We start from the raw sequence: 21,455 nt of genomic DNA on the forward strand, positions 1-21,455 counted from the left end.
GGGGGGGGGCAGGATGGGGACGAGACGGGGGGGGGCAGGATGCGGACAAGACGGGGGGGCAGGATGGGGACGAGACGGGGGGGCAGGCTGGGGACGAGACAGGGGGCAGGATGGGGACGCGACGGGGGCAGGATGGGGACACGACGGGGGGCAGGATGGGGACGCGACGGGGGCAGGATGGGGACACGACGGGGGCAGGATGGGGACACGACGGGGGGCAGGATGGGGACGCGACGGGGGGCAGGATGGGGACGCGACGGGGGGCAGGATGGGGACGCGACGGGGGGCAGGATGGGGACACGACAGGGGGCAGGATGGGGACACGACGGGGGCAGGATGGGGACACGACGGGGGCAGGATGGGGACGAGACGGGGGGGGGGGGGCAGAATGGGAATGAGACAGGGTGGGCCAGGATGGGGGTGAGATGGGGTGGGGCAGGATTAGGGTGAGATGGGGGCAGGATGGGGGGTGAGACGGGGGGCAGGATGGGGGTGAGACGGGGGGGCAGGACGGAGATGAGACTGGGGGGCAGGACGGGGATGAGACGGGGGGGCAGGACGGAGATGAGACGGGGGGGGGACAGGACGGGGGGTACAGGACGGGGGGGGACAGGACGGGGGGGGGGACAGGACGGGGGGGGGAAAGACAGGACGGGGATGAGACGGGGGGCAGGATGTGGGTGAGACAGGGTCAGGACGGGAGTGAGATGGGGGCAGGACAGGGGTGAGACGGGGGGGCAGGACGGGGGTGAGACGGGGAGGGCAGGACGCGGGTGAGACGGGAGGGGCAGGTCGGGGGTGAGACGGGGGGGGGCAGGTCGGGGGTGAGACGGGGGGACAGAATGGGGACGAGACGGGGACGGCAGGATGGGGACGAGACGGGGACGGCAGGATGGGGACGAGACGGGGGGGCAGGATGGGGACGAGACGGGGGTCAGGATGGGGACGAGACGGGGGGGCAGGATGGGGACGAGACGGGGGGGGGCAGGATGGGGACGAGTAGGGGGTCAGGATGGGGGTGAGAAGGGGAGGTAGGATGGGGGTAAGAAGGGGGCAGGATGGACGTGAGAAGGGGGGGGAAGCATGGGGGTGAGACTGGGGGCTGGGACGGGGTGAGACAGGGGGCAGGACGGAGATGAGACAGGGGGGCAGGACGGGGATGAGACAGGGGGGCAGGACGGAGGTGAGAAAGGGGTCAGGACGGGGGAGAGACAGGGGGCAGGACGGGGGTGAGACAGCGGGGCAGGACCGGGGTGAGACAGCGGGGCAGGACGGGGGTGAGATAGGGGGGCAGGATGGGGGTTAGACAGGGGGGCAGGATGGGGGTTAGACAGGGGGGCAGGATGGGGGCGAGACAGGGGGGGCAGGATGGGGGCGAGACAGGGGGGGCAGGATGGGGGTGAGACAGGGGGGCAGGATGGGGGTTAGACAGGGGGGCAGGATGGGGGCGAGACAGGGGGGGCAGGATGGGGGCGAGACAGGGGGGGCAGGATGGGGGTGAGACAGGGGGGCAGGACGGGGGTGAGACAGGGGGGCAGGATGGGGATGAGACAGGGCGACAGGATGGGGGTGAGACAGGGGGGCAGGACGGGGGTGAGACAGGGGGGCAGGATGGGGATGAGACAGGGCGACAGGATGGGGGTGAGACAGGGGGGCAGGACGGGGGTGAGACAGGGGGGCAGGATGGGGATGAGACAGGGCGACAGGATGGGGGTGAGACAGGGGGGCAGGACGGGGGTGAGACAGGGGGGCAGGATGGGGGTGAGACAGGGCGACAGGATGGGGGTGAGACAGGGGGGCAGGACGGGGGTGAGACAGGGGGGCAGGACGGGGGTGAGACAGGGGGGCAGGACGGGGGTGAGACAGGGGGGCAGGATGGGGGTGAGACAGGGGGGCAGGATGGGGGTGAGACAGGGGGGCAGGATGGGGGTGAGACAGGGGGGCAGGATGGGGGTGAGACAGGGGGGCAGGATGGGGGTGAGACAGGGGGGCAGGATGGGGGTGAGACAGGGGGGCAGGACGGGGGTGAGACAGGGGGGCAGGATGGGGGTGAGACAGGGGGGCAGGACGGGGGTGAGACGCGGGGGGCTGGACGGGGGTGAGACGCGGGGGGCAGGACGGGGGTGAGACAGGGGGGCAGGATGGGGGTGAGACAGGGGGGCAGGATGGGGGTGAGACAGGGGGGCAGGACGGGGGTGAGACAGGGGGGCAGGATGGGGGTGAGACAGGGGGGCAGGACGGGGGTGAGACAGGGGGCAGGACGGGGGTGAGACAGGGGGGCAGGACGGGGGTGAGACAGGGGGGCAGGACGGGGGTGAGACGCGGGGGGCTGGACGGGGGTGAGACGCGGGGGGCAGGACGGGGGTGAGACGCGGGGGGCTGGACGGGGGTGAGACGCGGGGGGCAGGACGGAGATGAGACGAGGGGCAGGATGAGGGTGAGACGGGGAGCAGGGTGGGGCAGGATGTGGGCGAGAAAGGGTCAGGATGGGGTGAGATGGGGGCCAGGACAGGGATGGGACGCGGGGGGCAGGACGGGGAAGAGATGGGGAGCAGGACAGAGATGAGACGGAGGGGCAGGACGGAGATGAGACGGAGGGGCAGGACGGGGATGAGACGGGGGGGCAGGATGGGGATGAGACGGGGGGGCAGGATGGGGATGAGACGGGGGGGCAGGACAGAGATGAGACGGAGGGGCAGGACAGAGATGAGACGGAGGGGCAGGACGGGGATGAGACGGAGGGGCAGGATGGGGATGAGACGGAGGGGCAGGACGGGGATGAGACTGGGGGGCAGGACGGGGATGAGAGTGGGGGGCAGGACGGGGATGAGACGGGGGTGCAGGATGGGGATGAGACGGAGGGGCAGGACGGGGATGAGACGGAGGGGCAGGACGGAGATGAGACGGAGGGGCAGGACGGGGATGAGACGGGGGGCAGGATGGGGATGAGACGGGGGGGCAGGATGGGGATGAGACGGGGGTGCAGGATGGGGATGAGACGGAGGGGCAGGACTGGGATGAGACGGAGGGGCAGTACTGGGATGAGACGGAGGGGCAGGACGGGGATGAGACGGAGGGGCAGGACGGGGATGAGACTGGGGGGCAGGACGGGGATGAGAGTGGGGGGCAGGACGGGGATGAGACGGAGGGGCAGGACGGGGAGCAGGACGGAGGTGAGGCGGGGGGGGCAGGACGGGGGTGAGATGGGGGGGCAGGACGGGGGTGAGACGAGGGGCAGGATGAGGGTGAGACGGGGGAGCAGGGTGGGGCAGGATGTGGGCGAGACAGGGTCAGGATGGGGTGAGATGGGGGGCAGGACGGGGATGAGACGGGGGGGCAGGACGGGGATGAGATGGGGAGCAGGACGGGGGTGAGACAGGGGGGCAGGACGGGGGTGAGATGAGGGGGCAGGACGGGGGTGAGACGAGGGGCAGGACGGGGGTGAGACGGGGGGCAGGACGGGGGTGAGACGGGGGGGCAGGACAGGGATGAGACGTGGGGGCAGGACAGGGATGAGACGGGGGAGGGCAGGACGGGGGTGAGACGGGGGGGTCAAGACGGGGGGGGGCAGGACGGGGGGGGGCAGGACGGGGGTGAGAGGACGGGGGTGAGACGGGGGGGCAGGACTGGGGTGAGACGGGGGGGGGCAGGACGGGGGTGAGACGGGGGGGCAGGATGGGGACGGTACAGGGATCAGGATGGGCGTGGTGTAGGAGCAGCATTGGGAAAATTATGGAGAGCAGAATGAGAATAATCCATGGGGCAGGATCGGAGTGTATCTGAAAGGAGGCCAGTAGTAGATCCAGGATGGAAATGATATCCAATGTGGGGTCAATCGACCCAGGAAGAGGATCAAAGCCACACGTGGTGAAGGGTCAGGGGGTCATGCAAAGACAGATAGGAGGCAGAAGTAAGAACTGTATACGGAAACGGAGAGGCAGGTTGGTTTGGTTGGGTTAGTAAAGGTACAGCAGAGGGGTTAGCCCCACTGGGGCTCTCTCTGAGATATCGAGATCACCCACCGTTAGCCTTCAGTGCAGACATGAGACAGATCACCAAATTCCGGGCTTCACTAGAATCCAGCATCTGAGGAGGAACGTTCAACTGGAGTAGTGAGGGGAAGTGATAGAGTAAGGAATCTGGGAAACTGGGCTTCTTGCTGTGGAAGAACATGATCAGCTCCTGAAAACAAAAGAAGCAAGTGTCTGTGACATTTGGAAGCCGTTGTCCCTCCTGTGTGACCGGTAATATTTATAGGAGTGAAGTACATTGTAGAGGTTCCTCCACCGACCAATCAGCACCATACTGTCTGGGTTACATCATCATCATCATCAGCTCAAATCCCTGCCCCGAGCGAAATCTGGCTGCATCGTCCAGGCTGACAATCCACTAGAACCCTGACAGACTACTGCACTGTCAGTCATCACAGTTGCAGTCTTTCTAAACTGTAATACCCACAAACAGCAATGTGACAATGACTGAGCAATCCGTTTCACTGATATTAAAAATACTGCTGATACTGGATGTCTGAAATATGAACATGCTGGAGAAATTCAACAGTTCTGGCAGCATCTGTGGAGGGAGAAACACAGTTAACGTCTTGGGTCTGACGGGACTTCTTCAGAGCTGGAGAAACTCAGCTTCTGAAGTCATATCAGACTCAAGATGTTAACTGTGTTTCTCTCTCCAAAGATGCTGTCAGACCTGCTGAGTTTCCCCAACTGTTCCTGCATTTTTGAGGTTCGTTGACAGATAAATATTGGGTAGGAAACTAGGGAGAACTCGCCTAGGGCTGGGAGTTGCCCATCTGTAAAAGCCCTTGATCTCTGGTCTTTAAAGTGTCCTAACGAATCCCAGTTAAACCTCAAATCTTGACTTCAGTAAAGCCTTTGATAAGGTTCCACATGGTAGGCTGATGGAGAAAATGCAGAGACATGGAATTGAGGGTGATTTAGCAGTTTAGATTAGAAACTGGCTTTCTGAAAGAAGGCAGCGAGTGGTGATTGATGGAAAATATTCAGCCTGGAGGCCAGTTACTAGTGATGTGCCACAAGGATCTGTTTTGGGACCACTGCTGTTTGTCATTTTTATAAATGACTTAAACGCAGGCATAGGTGGATGGATTAGTAAATTTGCAGACAACATAAAGTTGGTGGAGTAGTGGATAGTTTGGAAAAATATTACAGGTTGCAGGGGGACTTGGATAAACCGCACAGTTGGGCTGAGAGGTGGCAAATACAGATAAATGTGAGGTGATGCACTTTGGGAAGAATAACAAGAAGGCAGAGTACTGGGTCAAAGGAAAGATTCTTGGTAGTGTGGATGTGCAGAGGGATCTTGAAGTTCATGTACGTAGATCCCTGAAAGTTGCCATCCAGGTAGATAGTGCTGTTAAGAAGACATACAGTGTGTTAGGTTTCATTGGTCGTGAGATTGAGTTCCGGAACCGCTGCAACTATACAAAACGCTAGTGTGGCCACACATGGAATATTGTGTACAGTTCTGGTCGCCCCATTACAGGAAGGATGTGGAAGCATTGGAAAAGGTGCAGAGGATGTTTACCAGGATGTTGCCTGGTCTGGAGGGAAGCTCTTATGAGGAAAGGCTGAGAGACTTGGGTCTGTTCTCATTGGAAAGAAGAAGGCTAAGGGGGGATTTGACAGAGACATACAAGATACAGAGGATTAGATAGGGTAGACAGTGAAAGACGTTTTCCTAGGATGATGACGTCAGCTTGTACGAGGGGACATAACTACAAACTGAGGGGTGATAGATTTAAGACAGATGTCAGAGGCAGGTTCTTTATGCAGAGAGTGGTAAGGGTGTGGATTGCCCTACCTGCCAAAGTAGTCAACTCAGCCACATTAGGGAGATTTAAACAATCCTTGGATAAGCACATGGATGATGATGGGATAGTGTAGGGGGACGAGCTGAGAATAGTTCACAGGTCGATGCAACATCGAGGGCAGAAGGGCCTGTTCTGTGCTGTATTGTTCTATGTTCTAAACCTAGTGCTGGACTCCAACGTTACAATAGCAGACAGTTCCAAGTAACATACTTGGATAAAGGAAACAGACAGTCGGGACAAATGAATCATTTTTGGTTGGGCCAAGACTGGAACTCCCAGAGTGCTGTGACCTCAACTACTTCCAATTTATATTAATGGTTTGGATAAAAGGATCAAACATATGGTAGTTAACATTTCCTGTGACACTAAGACAGATATTCAAAACCTCTTGCAATGAAGACCAACATACTATTTGCTTTCCTAACGGCTTGCTCTCAGGGACTATAGTTGAAGGAAACCCAAGTCCCTTTGTACATCAACTTTTCCCAATCTACCACCATTCAAATAATATTCTGCCATTCCATTTCCTACTGATGTGGATTACTTCATATTTATCCATGTTATACTAAATGTGTCATGTCTTTGCCCACTCACTCAACTAGTCTCAACCTCCTTGATGCCTCATTATGACCTCCTCACCAGCCACACTGCCACCTCGTTTTATCTCATGAGCAAACTTGTAAATATTACACTTGATTCCCTTATCCAAATTGTTGATGTATATTGTGAACGGCTGTGGCCCAACTACTGATCCCTGTGGTACCTCACTAATCACACTGCCGCTCAGAAAAAGGCCTGTTTATTCCTACTGTTTCCTGTTTGCCAACCAATTGGTGACCCATACCAATATATTACCTCCAATCCCACATGCTGTACCTTTCCACACTGATCTCTGATGTGGGACTCGGTAAGAGGTCTCACAAGGGATTTTATCTCTCACAGATTGCTGATTTTTGGAAAGCCCTTTCCCAGTGCAAAAGGGAAGCTTGGCCAGTGAGTATTGTTGAGGCTGAGCTCAATAGATTTTTGGTTGATGAAGGGGTGAAGGGTCAAGGGGAGGGGAGACAGGAAAGTGCAGTCGAGGCCACAATCAGTAGAGCCCTGGGCTAACTGAATGTTGGAGCATCCATTTTCCACTTGGCTCCATCTCTCAGAAAGCTTCGAGCGCTCACCTGTGTCGGAGTAAGGTTGTGGAGAGCCGTAGGTTTGGCGTATTTCTCCTGCATGGCAGGAAACCAAGCTGCCTCACACCCCTTCGAGAAGGAGCGGACCTCCAGGGCTCCCGCCACACAGCCGGACACCCCGTCCTCACCCTCCAGGATGAAGCAATAGTCGGGAGACAAAGCCAGGAAATGGCCCAGGAACCTGTTTGGGAGCAACCAGATCCAAACAAATTAAACCTTTCAAAAATTCTCAATATGGTCTTCCAGGATGAGGAGTGTTACCAAAGGAGAAAGAGAGATGCTGTCAGAGCTTCCTATCTTGAAGTCATTGGGATAGACACAACAATGGGATATTTCAAAGGGAACGGCAACTTATATTGCAAAGGTTAGAACGTACGCTGACTGGTTGGCAAGGGTGGTTGAAGAGGTGCCCTGGAGATTATAGCAGGAAGCTCTTGTCCCTGACTCCTTTGTTAAACTCAAGAAGCCTGGGCATGTTCCTCTTATCAGTGCAGGGAACTCAGGAGATGAGGGGCATCAGGTATGTGGAGAGATTGAAAAGGTAGGTGTTTCACTATTCCAGTAGCAAGTACTTCCTGGGAGAATCGTCCTGGTGTAGCGTAAATGGTTTTGGAGGCTGGATTGAGAGCAGAATTCTAGAATCGGGAGGGATCTGACCCAATGACCAGCTGGTAGTGGTGAGTCACTATTTAGCACAGATTGGTGATTCTGATTGGAGCCTGCTGCTGGTGGAAGTGCCCTGTCTAATGAGGTTGCAGGGAGGACATCTCCCAGTAGCTCGCTCAGGGTCCAGGGAGGCTTCCTGTATATAATACCCCACCCTCAGAGTGCCACCTGTCAGAGGGTTGTAGTGGGGCCCCACACCACCCCTTCCAGTCCTGGTCACAACAAGGCATAGTTCTCTGAGTCATAGAGAGAGAGAGAGTAATAGACAGACAGACAGAGAGAGGGAGACAGACAGAGAGACAGAGAAAGAGACAGAAACAGAGATTCCCTCTCGGGATCTCTCCATGAGATCCCACCCACAGCAGCAGTCCTACTCTCCCATTGGATTATGAGCTTCTACAACCTCATGAGAGGTTGGGTGGGGAGACCCTGAATGGCCTTCCTGACAGCTGCTCCTCCTTGGCCAGAGGTCCCAGAGCAGTCTGCTAACTGGCCACGTATACGAAGATGATACAGGAGTTGGACATCATTGGGAGTGGGCACTGCTACACCCAACATTCCTCAAATGGGACAATTCCACTCGGGATCTTCAAATTACACATTATTTGGAATTTTATGCTAATGACTGATATTCATCTGGGACCTCACATTGATAACAAATTTCTGAGGATTTTTTATAAAGACTGTAGATTTTACATAAACTGCACAATCCTTTGGAAATGGCTGCTGGAAAGTTATTACCTCACCTGTCTCCAATGAGATCAGGATAGACATTAGCTTGATCCTTCTCCAGGAACTTGACACTGTGGAGCTCCCTGCACATGTTGTACAAAGCTTTCTGTAACGGGAAGACAGACTCCAACTTTTATAACACACCATCCTCACTGACAATGTGCATTTCAACTGTGCGCCTGACAGAGTAAAACATCACAAGTGCTCTTCACAGTTATCTCTTGCAAAGAGTTCACACTTGGCGACGTGTGGACAGTACACAGTCTGGAGCATCTTGACAGCATAAAGTCATAGAGTCATAGAGATGTACAGCATGGAAACAGACCCTTCGGTCCAACTCGTCCATGCCGACCAGATATCCCAACCCAAACTAGTCCCACCTGCCAGCACCCGACCCATATCCCTCCAAACCCTTCCTATTCATATACCCATCCAAATGCCTCTTAAATGTTGCAATTGTACCAGCCTCCACCACTTCCTCCGGCAGCTCATTCCGAACATGTACCACACTCTGCGTTTCCCCTTAGGTCTCTTTTATGCCTTTCCCCTCTCACCCTAAACCTATGCCCTCTAGTTCTGGACTCCCCGACCCCAGGGAAAAGACTTTGTCTATTTATCCTATCCATGCCCCTCATGATTTTATAAACCTCTAGAAGGTCACCCCTCAGCCTCCGACGCTCCAGGGAAAACAGCCCCAGCCTGTTCAGCCTCTCCCTATAGCTCAAATCCTCCAACCCTGGCAACATATTTGTAAATCTTTTCTGAACCCTTTGAAGTTTCACAACATCTTTCCGATATGAAGGAGACCAGAATTGCACGCAATATTCCAACAGTGGCCTAACCAATGTCCAGTACACCCGCAACATGACCTCCCAACTACTGTACTCAATACTCTGACCAATAAAGGAAAGCATACCAAACGCATTCTTCACTATCCTATCTACCTGCGACTCCATTTTCAAGGAGCTATGAACCTGCACTCCAAGGTCTCTTTGTTCAGCAACACTCCCTAGGACCTTACCATTAAATGTATAAGTCCTGCTAAGATCTGCTTTCCCAAAATGCAGCACCTCGCATTTATCTGAATTAAACTCCATCTGCCACTTCTCAGCCCATTGGCCCATTTGGTCAAGATCCCATTGTAATTGGAAATAACCTTCTTCGCTGTCCACTACACCTCCAATTTTGGTGTCATCTGCAAACTTACTAAGTATACCTCCTATATTCACATCCAAATCATTTATATAAATGTTGAAAAGTAGTGGACCCAGACCGATCCTTGTGGCACTCCACTGGTCACAGGCCTCCAGTCTGAAAAACAACTCTCCACCACCACCCTCTGTCTTCTACCTTTGAGCCAGTTCTGTATTCAAATGGCTAGTTCTCCCTGTATTCCATGAGATCTAACCTTGCTAACCAGTCTTCCATGGGGAACATTGTTGAACGTCTTACTGAAGTCCATATAGATCATGTCTACCACTCTGACCTCATCAATCCTCTTTGTTACATCTTCAAAAAGCTCAATCAAGTTTATGAGACATGATTTTCCATGCACAAAGACATGTTGACTATCCCTAATCAGTCTTTGCCTTTCCAAATACATGTACATCCTGTCCCTCAGGATTCCCTCCAACAACTTGCCCACCACCGAGGTCAGGCTCACCGTTCTATAGTTCCCTGGCTTGTCTTTACCGCCCTTCTTAAACAGTGGCATCACGTTTGCCAACCTCCAATCTTCCGGCACCTCCCCTGTGATTATCGATGATACAAGTATCTCAGCAAGAGGCCCAGCAATCACTTCTCTAGCTTCCCACAGAGATCTAGGGTAGACCTGATCAGGTCCTGGGGTTTACCAATTTCTCAATTTCCCTCTGACTATTGGGGGGTCTACAATACAATCCCAATCAGGTGATCATCCCTTTCTTATTTCTCAATTCAACACAAATATATAGAGAGATCAAGAGAAATTGCAAAGCAATTCAAGAAACGAATCCCAAGACCTTTGGCTCCAGGCAGCAGAAGGCACACCGCCATGAGGGAGCTCCAGAATAGTTAAGCGGCCATGTTTTGAGTAAATGTCCTTATCAAGCACTCCCAGGACAGGGACAGCATGGGGTTAGGTATAGTGTAAAACTCCCTCTAAATTGCCCCCATCAAACCCTCCCAGGACAGGGACAGCATGAGGTTAGGTATAGTGTAAAACTCCCTCAACACTGTCCCCATCAAACACTCCCAGGACAGGGACAGCATGGGGTTAGATATAGTGTAAAACTCCCTCTACACTGCCCCCATCAAATCCTCCCAGGACAGGGACAGCATGGGGTTAGATACAGAGTAAAGCTCCCTCTACACTGTCCCCATCAAACACTCCCACAATCTCTGATTCCGGGTCGATGGTACCTACCTTATTCTCCTGAAGGAATGGCTGAATGGTGTAAGCCTTGAGAGTGGGGAAGAGTGGAGGAGGCTGGTTAAAGAGGTCATTGCTACTGGTTACAGGCAGCATCATCTGCAAACAAGAGCAAAATACATTCAGAACACAGGGAGAAAAGGAGGCCGCTCAGCCCCTCCAGCCATTCAATATGATCATGGCTGATCCGCATTAGAGCTGCGAGAAAGACACAAACTTCAGTTCTTTCCACAACACTACGCATCCAAAAGGTCCTTCAGTGGGGATTGACCCCACAACCTTCTGACTGTTAACTGCAAACACTATCCTACTGCGCCACTCGGAAACCTCAGAGAAAGTGAGCAGTGCAGATGCTGGAGATCAGAGTCGAGAGTGTGGTGCTGGAAAAGCATATTCCTGATGAAGAGCTTATGCTTGAAACATCAACTCTCCTCCTCGGATACTGCCTGACCAGCTGTGCTTTTCCAGCACCACACTTTCTCACTCGGAAATCTACACTGGGACTACATGTTACAGGATCAATTATCCAGAAACTGGTCTCCAAACGGAGTATACCCCTTCCGCAGTCAGAGTTGGAAATCAAGACCCATTCATCAGTAAAAGATGGGAAACAGCCAGGCACCACCTACCTTCTCCACTGATAGATGTCGACGTTTGGTGAATTTTGTTTACACTCAGGGTATATGGGCTAGGCCAGTGTTCATTGCCCATCCTCAACTGCTATGACGAATGTGTAAAATACTGACACAGAACAGCTCTGAGGGTGACTTGACCCGAAACCTTAACTCTGATTTCACTTCACCGACGCTGCCAGACCTGTTGAGCTTTTCCAGCAATTTCTGTTTTTGTTTCTGATTTTCACCACCCGTAGTTCTTTTGTTTTTTTATGAAATACTCAGTTGGTCACATAAGTATTATGGCGTGGAGATCAGCCCATTGCGCCCCCTTGGCTATATTACCTGCTTCTATTACCTCGTGCCAATCTCCTGCATTTCCCAGCATGCCATTGCCTTCCAGAACACACTATCCAATGCCTCCACTGAATATTTCCAGGGGGTGCATTCCAGACCTTAAGCACTCACTGGATTAAAAAAGTTGTTTCTCTTGCACAACCCTTGATTTATTTGCAGGAATTTAGGGAGACTTGCTACTTCCTGGTCAAGATGCCACGCAACAATTCGGAATTTTCCACTCGATATTCCCTTCGTCCCAACCGGAGAGGTCCCTGAAAGGGATTGTGCAGTGTAACAACCAGGTCACCTTCAGCAAAGAGGGACATTGTCCCCATTAGTACTGTACTGCTCATTGATTTTTCCTATTCATTCACAGGATGTGGTTATCGCGAGCTGATCCATTTGTCTCTGTACCTTTATAATGTCGAGCAGACACTGGGTTAAAATGGACTATTTAATTCCACTTGGTGCATCCTGAGTTACAGCTCACTGGAAAACCAGGGCTCCCCCACCCACCCCCCACCCCCATCCCCCCCACCCCCATCCCCCCCACCAGAGGGAAAGCTTCTTGTCCAGGGACTGTTCAGTACGCACTGCCAGAGAGCATGGAGGGGGACAATTCAATCACGAGAGGTATTCGAGAATTCTCCGAAGAGAAAACATGCCTAGCACCGTAGGCAGAAACCTGGGGATTGGGACTAATGTGAAATCAGAGCAGTGTTCCAACAATGAACTCTGAGATGAAGCCAGGTGTGGTCTGGGGTCAAGGCCCAGTGCCGACTGGAGGCAAGGTGCCAATATGGACTGGGTCAGAAGACTATTGTTCCAAACATTTGTTTTCCCCGTTTTGTAACTTATTTCTAATTCTGCAATGCTGGATTTTCTTTTGCTTCGCTCTTTTTTCCCCCCCAAGAACTCTAACTGAAGGAGCTGCAGCTAGGGACCTTTGTACCGAAGGTGGCGCTACAAGTGGCAACTTGTACACTTTTCACTGCGCGTCTTCCAAAGCTAATTCTAATTCAATGCTGAAGGAACAGCACCTCACTTTCCATGTAGGCGTTTTGCAACCTCTAGGACTCAAGGTTAACAATTTCAGAGTATCATCTACATCCAGCAAGGTGGCTCATTGGTTAGCACTACTGCCCCACAGCGCCAGGGACCTGGGTTCAATTCCAGCCTCGGGCAACTGTCTGTGTGGAGTTTGCACATTCTCCCCGTGTCTGCGTGGGTTTCCTCCTGGTGCTCTGGTTTCCTCCTATAATCCAAAGATGTGCAGGTTAGGTGAATTGGCCTCATTAAATTGTGTTCAGGGATGTGTAGGTTAGGTGCATTAGTCAGGGGAAACTGTAGAGTGATAAGATAGAGGAATGGGTGTGGGTGGGTTACTCCTCAGAGGGTTGGCATGGACTTGTTGGGCCAAATGGCCTGTTTCTACACTGTAAGCATTCTATTATGTATGAATTAAAACCTCACCCCCAATCCCAATGTGACTTGTTTGTTCCTTGGCTTTGCTTTCAGCAGAACAGACCCTTTATTCCCCTTTTCACAACTATCATTTACACCTTTTGTACATCCCCATCGCTCCTTTACCACCATTAACAATCCCTTTGTCGTGTGCTCTGGGCACTCTCACGGTCTACTCCATGCTTTCCACCTCCTCCTTTATCCACAGCATGAAAACAAAACACCAACTTTCAACCCATTTTAATTTTGAAGAGACTCGAAACATTAACTCTGCTTTCCTCTCTCTCTCTCTCTGTGCGGATGTTGGCAGACCGACTGAGTTTCTCCAGCACTTTATTTTTTAAAAAATTTTGAATGGGAGGGCCTTGTCTTGAAACTTATTTTGAGAGTACACAAGTGGATCACACAGAGAGCCAGGATGGAATAGCCTTCCTCTGGGCTGTAACCAGTCTCCAAACAGGCCACTCCATTTCCTGATGGAAGAGGTGGCAAAGCACAAACCTCTGAGTCGGAACATTGAGGGGAGGGGGTTCAAGCCCCATTCCAGAAACATATAATCTAACCTTGGCTGAAACTCCGAGTGGGATGCTTTTGGATGAAAGAGTAAAACAAAATCCCGTCCACTCCCTCAGCTGAACATGAAAGAGCCAACGGCCATTAATTTGGGGAAAAAAAAACAAAGTCACCTCTAACACCCAGGATAATGTTCAACATCACAAATATTGGTCAAGAATGCATCCTCATTCCAAAAACCAAAGGAACCCTGCAGCCCCTCCTATCAACCTTCCTCCTCCGAATCAATACTGCTCAAGCACTGGATAAAAGGTGCACTGAGAACAACCTAGCTCTCAATGTCGGCAAAACCAAGGGACTCATTACTGACTTTCGGCGGGCTGTCACTCATGTCCCCCTACACATTAACAGCACAGAGGTGGAACGAGTGGAGAGGGTCAAGCTCCTGGGAGTGGTCATCAACAACAAGCTTTCTTGGACTCTTCATGTGGACGCACTGATTACAAAGGCCCAACAATGTCTCTTCCTCCTCAGGCAGCTGAGGAAATTTGGCATGATGGCAAATACCCTTGTCAACTTTTATAGGTGCACCATCGAGAGCATTCTGTCTGGATGTATCACTACCTGGTATGGCAACTGTACCATTCAAGATCAGAGACAGTTACAGGGAACTCGGTGAACTCGGCCCGGCCAATCACAAAGGCCAACCTCCCATCTATAGAACCCATCTACCAGGCCCGCTGTCAAGGAAAGGCCGCCAGCATTCTTAAAGATCCATCCCACCCTGGCAATGTTTTTCTACAACCTCTACCATCAGGGAGAAGGTACAGAAGCCTGAACAGACGCACCAGCCGCTTTCGAAACTGTTGTCAGAATACTGAATGGACTCTTAACATCCGCCTGTACCTGTGTTTTTGTTTTGGCTGCTGTTTGCCTATTATTTACTATCTATGCTACATAACTCTGTGATCTGCCTGTATTGCTCGCAAGACAAAGCTTTTCACTGTGTCTCGGTACACGTGACAATAAATTCAATTCATCAAGCCATCAACGTCATACAACATACAAAAATCCCGTCATAGGAAGGCTATCAAGTCAAAGGTAAATATCATAATACATTAAGCTTCAATCTGCAATTTGAGAGGGAGATGGTACAATCGGAAGTGACAATATTTATGTTGAATAAAGGGAACTATGGAGCTATGAGGGAGGAGCTGGCTAAAGTTCAATGTGCAATACCTCAGCAGGGATGACAGTGGAGGAACAATGGCAGATATTTCTGTGTATAATGCAGAAGATGCAGGATTAGTTCATTCCAAAAAGGAAGATAGATCCTAGGAGGAGGCATGGGTGGCCGTGGCTGACGAGGGAAGTTAAGAAACATATAAAGTTAAAAGAGAAAAAGTATAACATAGCAAAGATAAGTGGGAAAACTGAGGACTGGTAAGCTTTTAAAGAACAACAGAGGATTACTAAGAAGGAAATATGCAGAGAAAAAATGAGGTACGAAGGTAAACTGGCCAATAATATAAAGGAGGATAGTAAAAGTTTTTTTAGGTATGTGAAAGGGAAAAATATGGTTAAGACTAAAATTGGGCCCTTGAAGACAGAAACAGGGGAATATATTACAGGGAACAAAGAAATGGCAGAAGAATTGAATTGTTACTTCAGATCTGTGTTCACTGGGGAAGACACAAACAATCTCCCTGAGGTAACAGTGGCTGAGAGGACCTGAACTTAAGGGAATTTATATTTGCCAGGATTTGGTGTTGGAGAGACTGTTAGGTCTGAAGGTTGATAAGTCTCCGGGGCCTGATGGTCTACATCCCAGGGTACTGAAGGAGGTAGCTCGAGAAATCGTGGATGCGTTGGTGATTATTTTCCAGAGTTCGATAGAATCGGGATCAGTTCCTGCGGATTGGAGGGTGGCTAATGTTGTACCACTTTTTAAGAAAGGTGGGAGAGAGAAAGCAGGAAATTATAGACCTCAGTGGTGGGAAAGATGCTGGAGTCTATTATAAAGGATGAAATTACGACACATCTGGATAGTAGTAACAGGATAGGTCAGAGTCAGCATGGATTTATGAAGGGGAAATCATGCTTGACTAATCTTCTGGAATTTTTTGAGGATGTAACTCTGAAGATGGACGAGGGAGATCCAGTAGATCTCCTGGACTTTCAGAAAGCTTTTGATAAGGTCCCACATAGGAGGTTAGTGAGCAAAATTAGGGTGCATGGTATTAGGGGCAAAGTCCTAACTTGGATTGAAAGTTGGTTGGCTGATAGGAAACAAAGAGTAGTGATAAACGGCTCCATTTCACAATGGCAGGCAGTGACCAGTGGGGTACCACAGGGATCAGTACTGGGACCGCAGCTTTTTACAATATATGTTAATGATATAGAAGATGGTATTAGTAATAACATTAGCAAATTTGCTGATGATACTAAGCACGGTGGCAGGGTGAAATGCGATGAGGATGTTAGGAGATTACAGGGTGACCTGGACAAGTTAGTTGAGTGGTCAGATGCATGGCAGATGCAGTTTAATGTGGATAAATGTATGGTTATCCACTTTGGTGGTAAGAACAGGAAGGCAGACTACTACCTCAATGGAATCAATTTAGGTAAAGGGGCAGTACAGAGAGATCTGGGTGTTCTTGTACACCAGTCAATGAAGGTAAGCATGCAGGTACAGCAGGTAGTGAAGAAGGCTAATAGCATGCTGGCCTTCATAACAAGAGGGATTGAGTATAGAAGCAAAGAGGTGCTTCTGCAGCTGTACAGGGCCCTGGTGAGACCACACCTGGAGTACTGTGTCTAGTTCTGGTCTCCAAATGTGAGGAAAGAGATTCTGGCTATTGAAGGAGTGCAGCATTGGTTCACGAGGTCAATTCCTGGAATGGCAGGATTACCTTACACTGAAAGACTGGAGCGACTGGGCTTGTATCCCTTGAGTTTAGAAGACTGAGAGGGGATCTGATTGAGACATATAAGATTATGAAAGGATTGGACACTCTGACAGCAGGGAACATGTTTCCGCTGATGGGTGATTGCCGAACCAGAGGACACAACTTAAAAATACGGGGTAGACCATTTAGGACAGAGATGAGGAGAAACTTCTTCACCCAGAGAGTGGTGGCTGTGTGGAATGCTCTGCCCCAGAGGGCAGTGGAGGCCCAGTCTCTGGATTCATTTAAGAAAGAGTTGGATAGAACTCTCAAGGATAGTGGAATCAAGGGTTATGGAGATAAGGCAGGAACAGAATACTGATTAAGGATGATTAGCCATGATTATATTGAATGGTGGTGCAGGCTCGAAGGGCAGAATGGCCTACTCCTGCACCTATTGTCTATCAGTTCAAAAGCAATGAGCAATGGGTAACAAATGTCAAGCCTTGCCAGTGATGCCCATAACACGCTAAAGAACAGATTTAAATAAAAATGGCGAGGTTTAGGTAAAGAATTCCACTGCTTCGAGTCTCCAAACATGGCAACCAATCCTGTAACTATGAAAATGTTAGATGTAAAAAGGACCAGAGAGGAAGGGTTGGAGAGATTTCAGAGGGCTGAGGAGCTGACAGAAATACAGGTGTAGGTGGGGGTGAGACCATGACGGTAAGAATTTTAAAGCTCCATTTCCAGAGTAACTAACACTGGCAAAACAGGAGGTTGGGGAGCAAAACGACAGAGATCAAATTCAGAGGAGGCAGTGGCCTAGTAGTATTACCACTCGACGTATTATTGCAGAGACCTAAATAACGTTCCAGGGACCTGGGTTCAAATCTTGCCTTGGCGGATGGCAGAATTTTGATACAATAAAGATTTAAGGGTCTAATGATGTCAATTGTTGAGTAAAAGCCCACCTGGTCTGGTGTACATGTGACTCCAGACTCAGAGCAATGTGTTTAACTCTCAACTACCCTCTAGGCAATTATGAACGGATAAGCGACGCCCACATTTCATGGATGAAGTTTTTAGAAAAGTTACCTGGAACTCTCCCGCAATGCCTCCTCTGTAGATCCAGGTCTCACCTTCCGCACCCAGGACCACAGGAGCGCTGCCAGTACGACACCCTAGGGAAGGCCAATTTGTGAGCTTCATTAATCAATGTTGCAAAACTCGTTCTCTGGGAAAACATTTCTAACTTGACGTACCGCATCGGAAAACTAAAATACTGACGGTGCTGAAAATGTAAAAGAGAAAACACTCAGTAGGTCCGGCCACGTCTGTGGAGAGAGAAACGAGTTGAGATGTTGCACGGCATTGAGAGGTGTGACAAAGTTTGAGAAAACACAGGGGCAGAAGACAGAGGAGATTAGTGAAAGAAATGATTGACAAGAAGCTAAGAAATAGAAGTAAAAATTGGAAAACCAAATCACGGCAGGAGTTACACACTTAATGATAAGGTCCTGGGGAGTGTTGCTGAACAAAGAGACCTTGGAGTGCAGGTTCATAGCTCCTTGAAAGTGGAATCGCAGGTAGATAGGATAGTGAAGGCGGCGTTTGGTATTCTTTCCTTTATTCGACAGAGCACTGAGTGTAGGAGTTGGGTGATCATGTTGTGGCTGTACAGGACATTGGTTCGGCCAATATTGGAATACAACATTCAATTCTGGTCTCCCTGCTATAGGAAGGATGCTATTAAACTGGAAAAGGCTCAGAAAAGATTTACAAGGATATTGTCAGGGTTGGAGGATTTGAGCCATAGGGAAAGGCTGGACAGGCTGGGGCTGTTTGCCCTGCAGCATCGGAAGCTGAGGAGTAATCTGATAGACGTTTATAAAATCATGAGGGGTATGGATAGGATAAATAGACAAAGTGGGGTGGGGGAGTCCAAAACTAGAGGGCATAGGTTTACGGTGAGAGGGCAAAGATCTAAAAGGGACCTAAGGAGCAACTTTTTCATGCAGAGTGTGGTACGTGCATGGAATGAGCTGCCAGAGGAAGTGATGGAGGCTGGTACAATTACAACATTTACAAGGCATCTAGGTGGGCATAGAGGATTTAGAGGGATATAGGCCAAATACTGACAAATGGGACTAGATTAATTTAGGACATCTAGTTGGCACGGGCAAGTTGGACTGAAAAGTCTGTTTCCGTGCTGTACATCTCTATGACTTAGTGACTCTATATAACAAACAATAAAGGTCCCAGTACTGATCCTTGTGGTACACCGCTGGACACCAGCCTCCAGTCATTCAAACAGCTATCTACTATTACCCTTTGTGTCTACTAGTGGGAACATCTTCTCAATACTTTCCCTGTCACCATCTTGTATGTTTCATTAACATTAGCCTTCATTCTTCTAAACTTTAACGGATGAAGGTACAACCAGTGAAGCCACAAGTCAACCCCCTTTGTCCCAGCCTAATAGTTCTCTTCTGAAAAGCCTCCAATGCCAGTTTATCCTACGTTAAATACGGGGACCAAAACTATACACAGTCCTCAAGCTGTAGCCTCACCAACCACCTGTACGGTTGGAACAAGACTTTCCTGTTTTAAACTCTATCTCTCAGTAATAAAAGGTCAAAAGTCAATTTGCCTTCTCAAATACTTGCTGCACCTGCATGCTAACCATTTGTGTATCACTCATAAGTGAACCTAGGTCCCTTACTGCTGCCCTTTGTTGGAATCTCTCCACATTAAATTTATTGTCTGCCTTTTCATTTTTCTTATCAAAAGTGCATGACCTCACAGTTTCCAACATTAGACTCCATCTGCCATATTTTGCCACTCACTCAGCCCATCGTGAACCCCAACAGACTCCTTATGTCATCATCACAACATGCTCTCTCACCTCTCGCCAGGCAGGGGGTTTTAGATACCAGACCAGTCTCCCCAATATATATTACGGAGATACCGTAGACCTTAACTTTTATTTCAGTTTAAAGGCAAGTGCAAGTCGCTGTGTTCCAGATGTGATTCGATTGGTCCACCACTAAAGCTTTAATCAAAACACACTTTATTCTTACAACACAGTTAAGATGCAACAAAACTTGATTCTATTGACTTACCTAACAAGATAATGTACTATTTAACCACTAATCATTATTTGTTCCAATACAGGCAGCATTCCATGAACACTTCCTTTGGCAATTCAGCAGCATGGTTATTACTCTCACATGCGGTCTCTCTCCAGACCTGTAGAAAGAAACAATCTGCCCCTTCTGATTTCTAAGAGGAAAACTCTAAGTCTTCAACCTCGCAGCAGACAGAATGCTAGCTGTCTGCTCCAGGAACTAATTAATGAAAAAGAACTGTAGGAAAACCAAAGTCCTTGGGATCTGACCCCGCATATTCATCGTTTTAAAACACCCAGGGAGAAACCCAGAACTATTTACAAACTGTCTGCTGGGAGCAGACCCCTCGCCACCACTGTGAGAAAACCCCTCCAAGAGAGAAACAGGACAGAACACTTCTCTTAAAGGCACAGGATGTCACAGATGTGCAAAGTGCCTCATTAAGGAAAATGGTTAATCATTAATTGCATGTCAGTCATTGATTAACTCTGTGGGTCAGTTTATTTAATACAGTAAAACAATAGTATAATGTTATGAAGCAGACATTAAGAGGGTTACCTCAGATTACAACAGGATCTGGAACAGATGGGCCAATGGGCTGAGAAATGGCAGATGGAGTTTAATGCAGATAAATGCGAGGAGCTGCATTTTGGGAAAGCAAATCTTAGCAGGACTTATACACTTAATGGTAAGGTCCTAAGGAGTGCTGCTGAACAAAGAGACCTTGGAGTGCAGGTTCATAGCTCCTTGAAAGTGGAGTCACACGTAGATAGGATAGTGAAGAAGGCGCTTGGTATGCTTTCCTTTATTGGTCAGAGTATTGAGTACAGGAGTTGGGAGGTCATGTTGCGGCTGTACTGGACATTGGTTAGGCCACTGTTGGAATATTGCGTGCAATTCTGGTCTCCTTTCTATCGGAAAGATGTTGTGAAACTTGAAAGGGTTCAGAAAAGATTTGCAAGGATGTTGCCAGGGTTGGAGGATCTGGCTACAGGGAGAGGCTGAACAGGCTGGGGCTGTTTTCCCTGAAGCGTCGGAGGCTGAGGGGTGACTTTATAGAGATTTACAAAGTTATGAGGGGCATGGATAGGATAAATAGACAAAGTCTTTTTCCTGAGGTCGGGGAGTCCAGAAATAGAGGGCATAGGTTTAGGGTGAGAGGGGAAAGATATAAAAGAGACCTACGGGCAACTTTTTCACACAGAGGGTGGTACGTGTATGGAATGAGCTGCCAGAGGAAGTGGTGGAGGCTGGTACAATTACAACATTTAAGAGGCATCTGGATGGGTATATAAATAGGAAGGGTTTGGAGGGATATGGGCTGGGTGCTGGCAGGTGGGACTAGATTGGGTTGGGATATCTGGTCGGCATGGACAGGTTGGACCGAAGGGTCTGTTTCCATGCTGTACATCTCTATGAGGTATGTAGAGAAGAGGTGTTGAAAATAGATAAGTCCCCTGGGCCTGATGGCATTTATCCTAGGATTCTCTGGGAAGCAAGGGAGGAGATTGCAGAGCCATTGGCCTTGATTTTTATGTCCTCTTTGTGTACAGGAGTAGTCCCAGAAGACTGGAGGATAGCAAATGTGGTTCCCTTGTTCAAAAAGGGGAGTAGGGATAGCCCTAGTAACTATAGGCCGGTGAGTCTCACTTCTGTTGTGGGCAAA

The 21,455-nt window shown here is 50.0% G+C and overlaps 1 protein-coding gene across 6 annotated transcripts in view; it reads right to left on the minus strand.

Annotated features, from left to right (window-relative positions):
- Nucleotides 1-21,455, minus strand: part of LOC122550812 (protein O-GlcNAcase) — a 74,528-nt gene that overhangs the window by 4,546 nt on the left and 48,527 nt on the right. For all 6 annotated transcript variants that reach the window (XM_043692331.2, XM_043692241.2, XM_043692151.2 and 3 more), the window contains 5 exons: nucleotides 17,757-17,842; nucleotides 10,835-10,939; nucleotides 8,445-8,536; nucleotides 7,021-7,213; nucleotides 4,023-4,182 (listed from right to left, as the gene is read on the minus strand). In XM_043692331.2, the coding sequence (XP_043548266.2) occupies nucleotides 4,023-4,182; nucleotides 7,021-7,213; nucleotides 8,445-8,536; nucleotides 10,835-10,939; nucleotides 17,757-17,842 (636 nt within the window). The remainder of the gene's footprint in view (nucleotides 1-4,022; nucleotides 4,183-7,020; nucleotides 7,214-8,444; nucleotides 8,537-10,834; nucleotides 10,940-17,756; nucleotides 17,843-21,455) is intronic.

Source organism: Chiloscyllium plagiosum, unplaced genomic scaffold (assembly GCF_037043375.1).
Source record: "Chiloscyllium plagiosum isolate Xiang-an unplaced genomic scaffold, Cpla_swu_hap1 HiC_scaffold_1, whole genome shotgun sequence".
NCBI lineage: Eukaryota > Metazoa > Chordata > Chondrichthyes > Orectolobiformes > Hemiscylliidae > Chiloscyllium > Chiloscyllium plagiosum.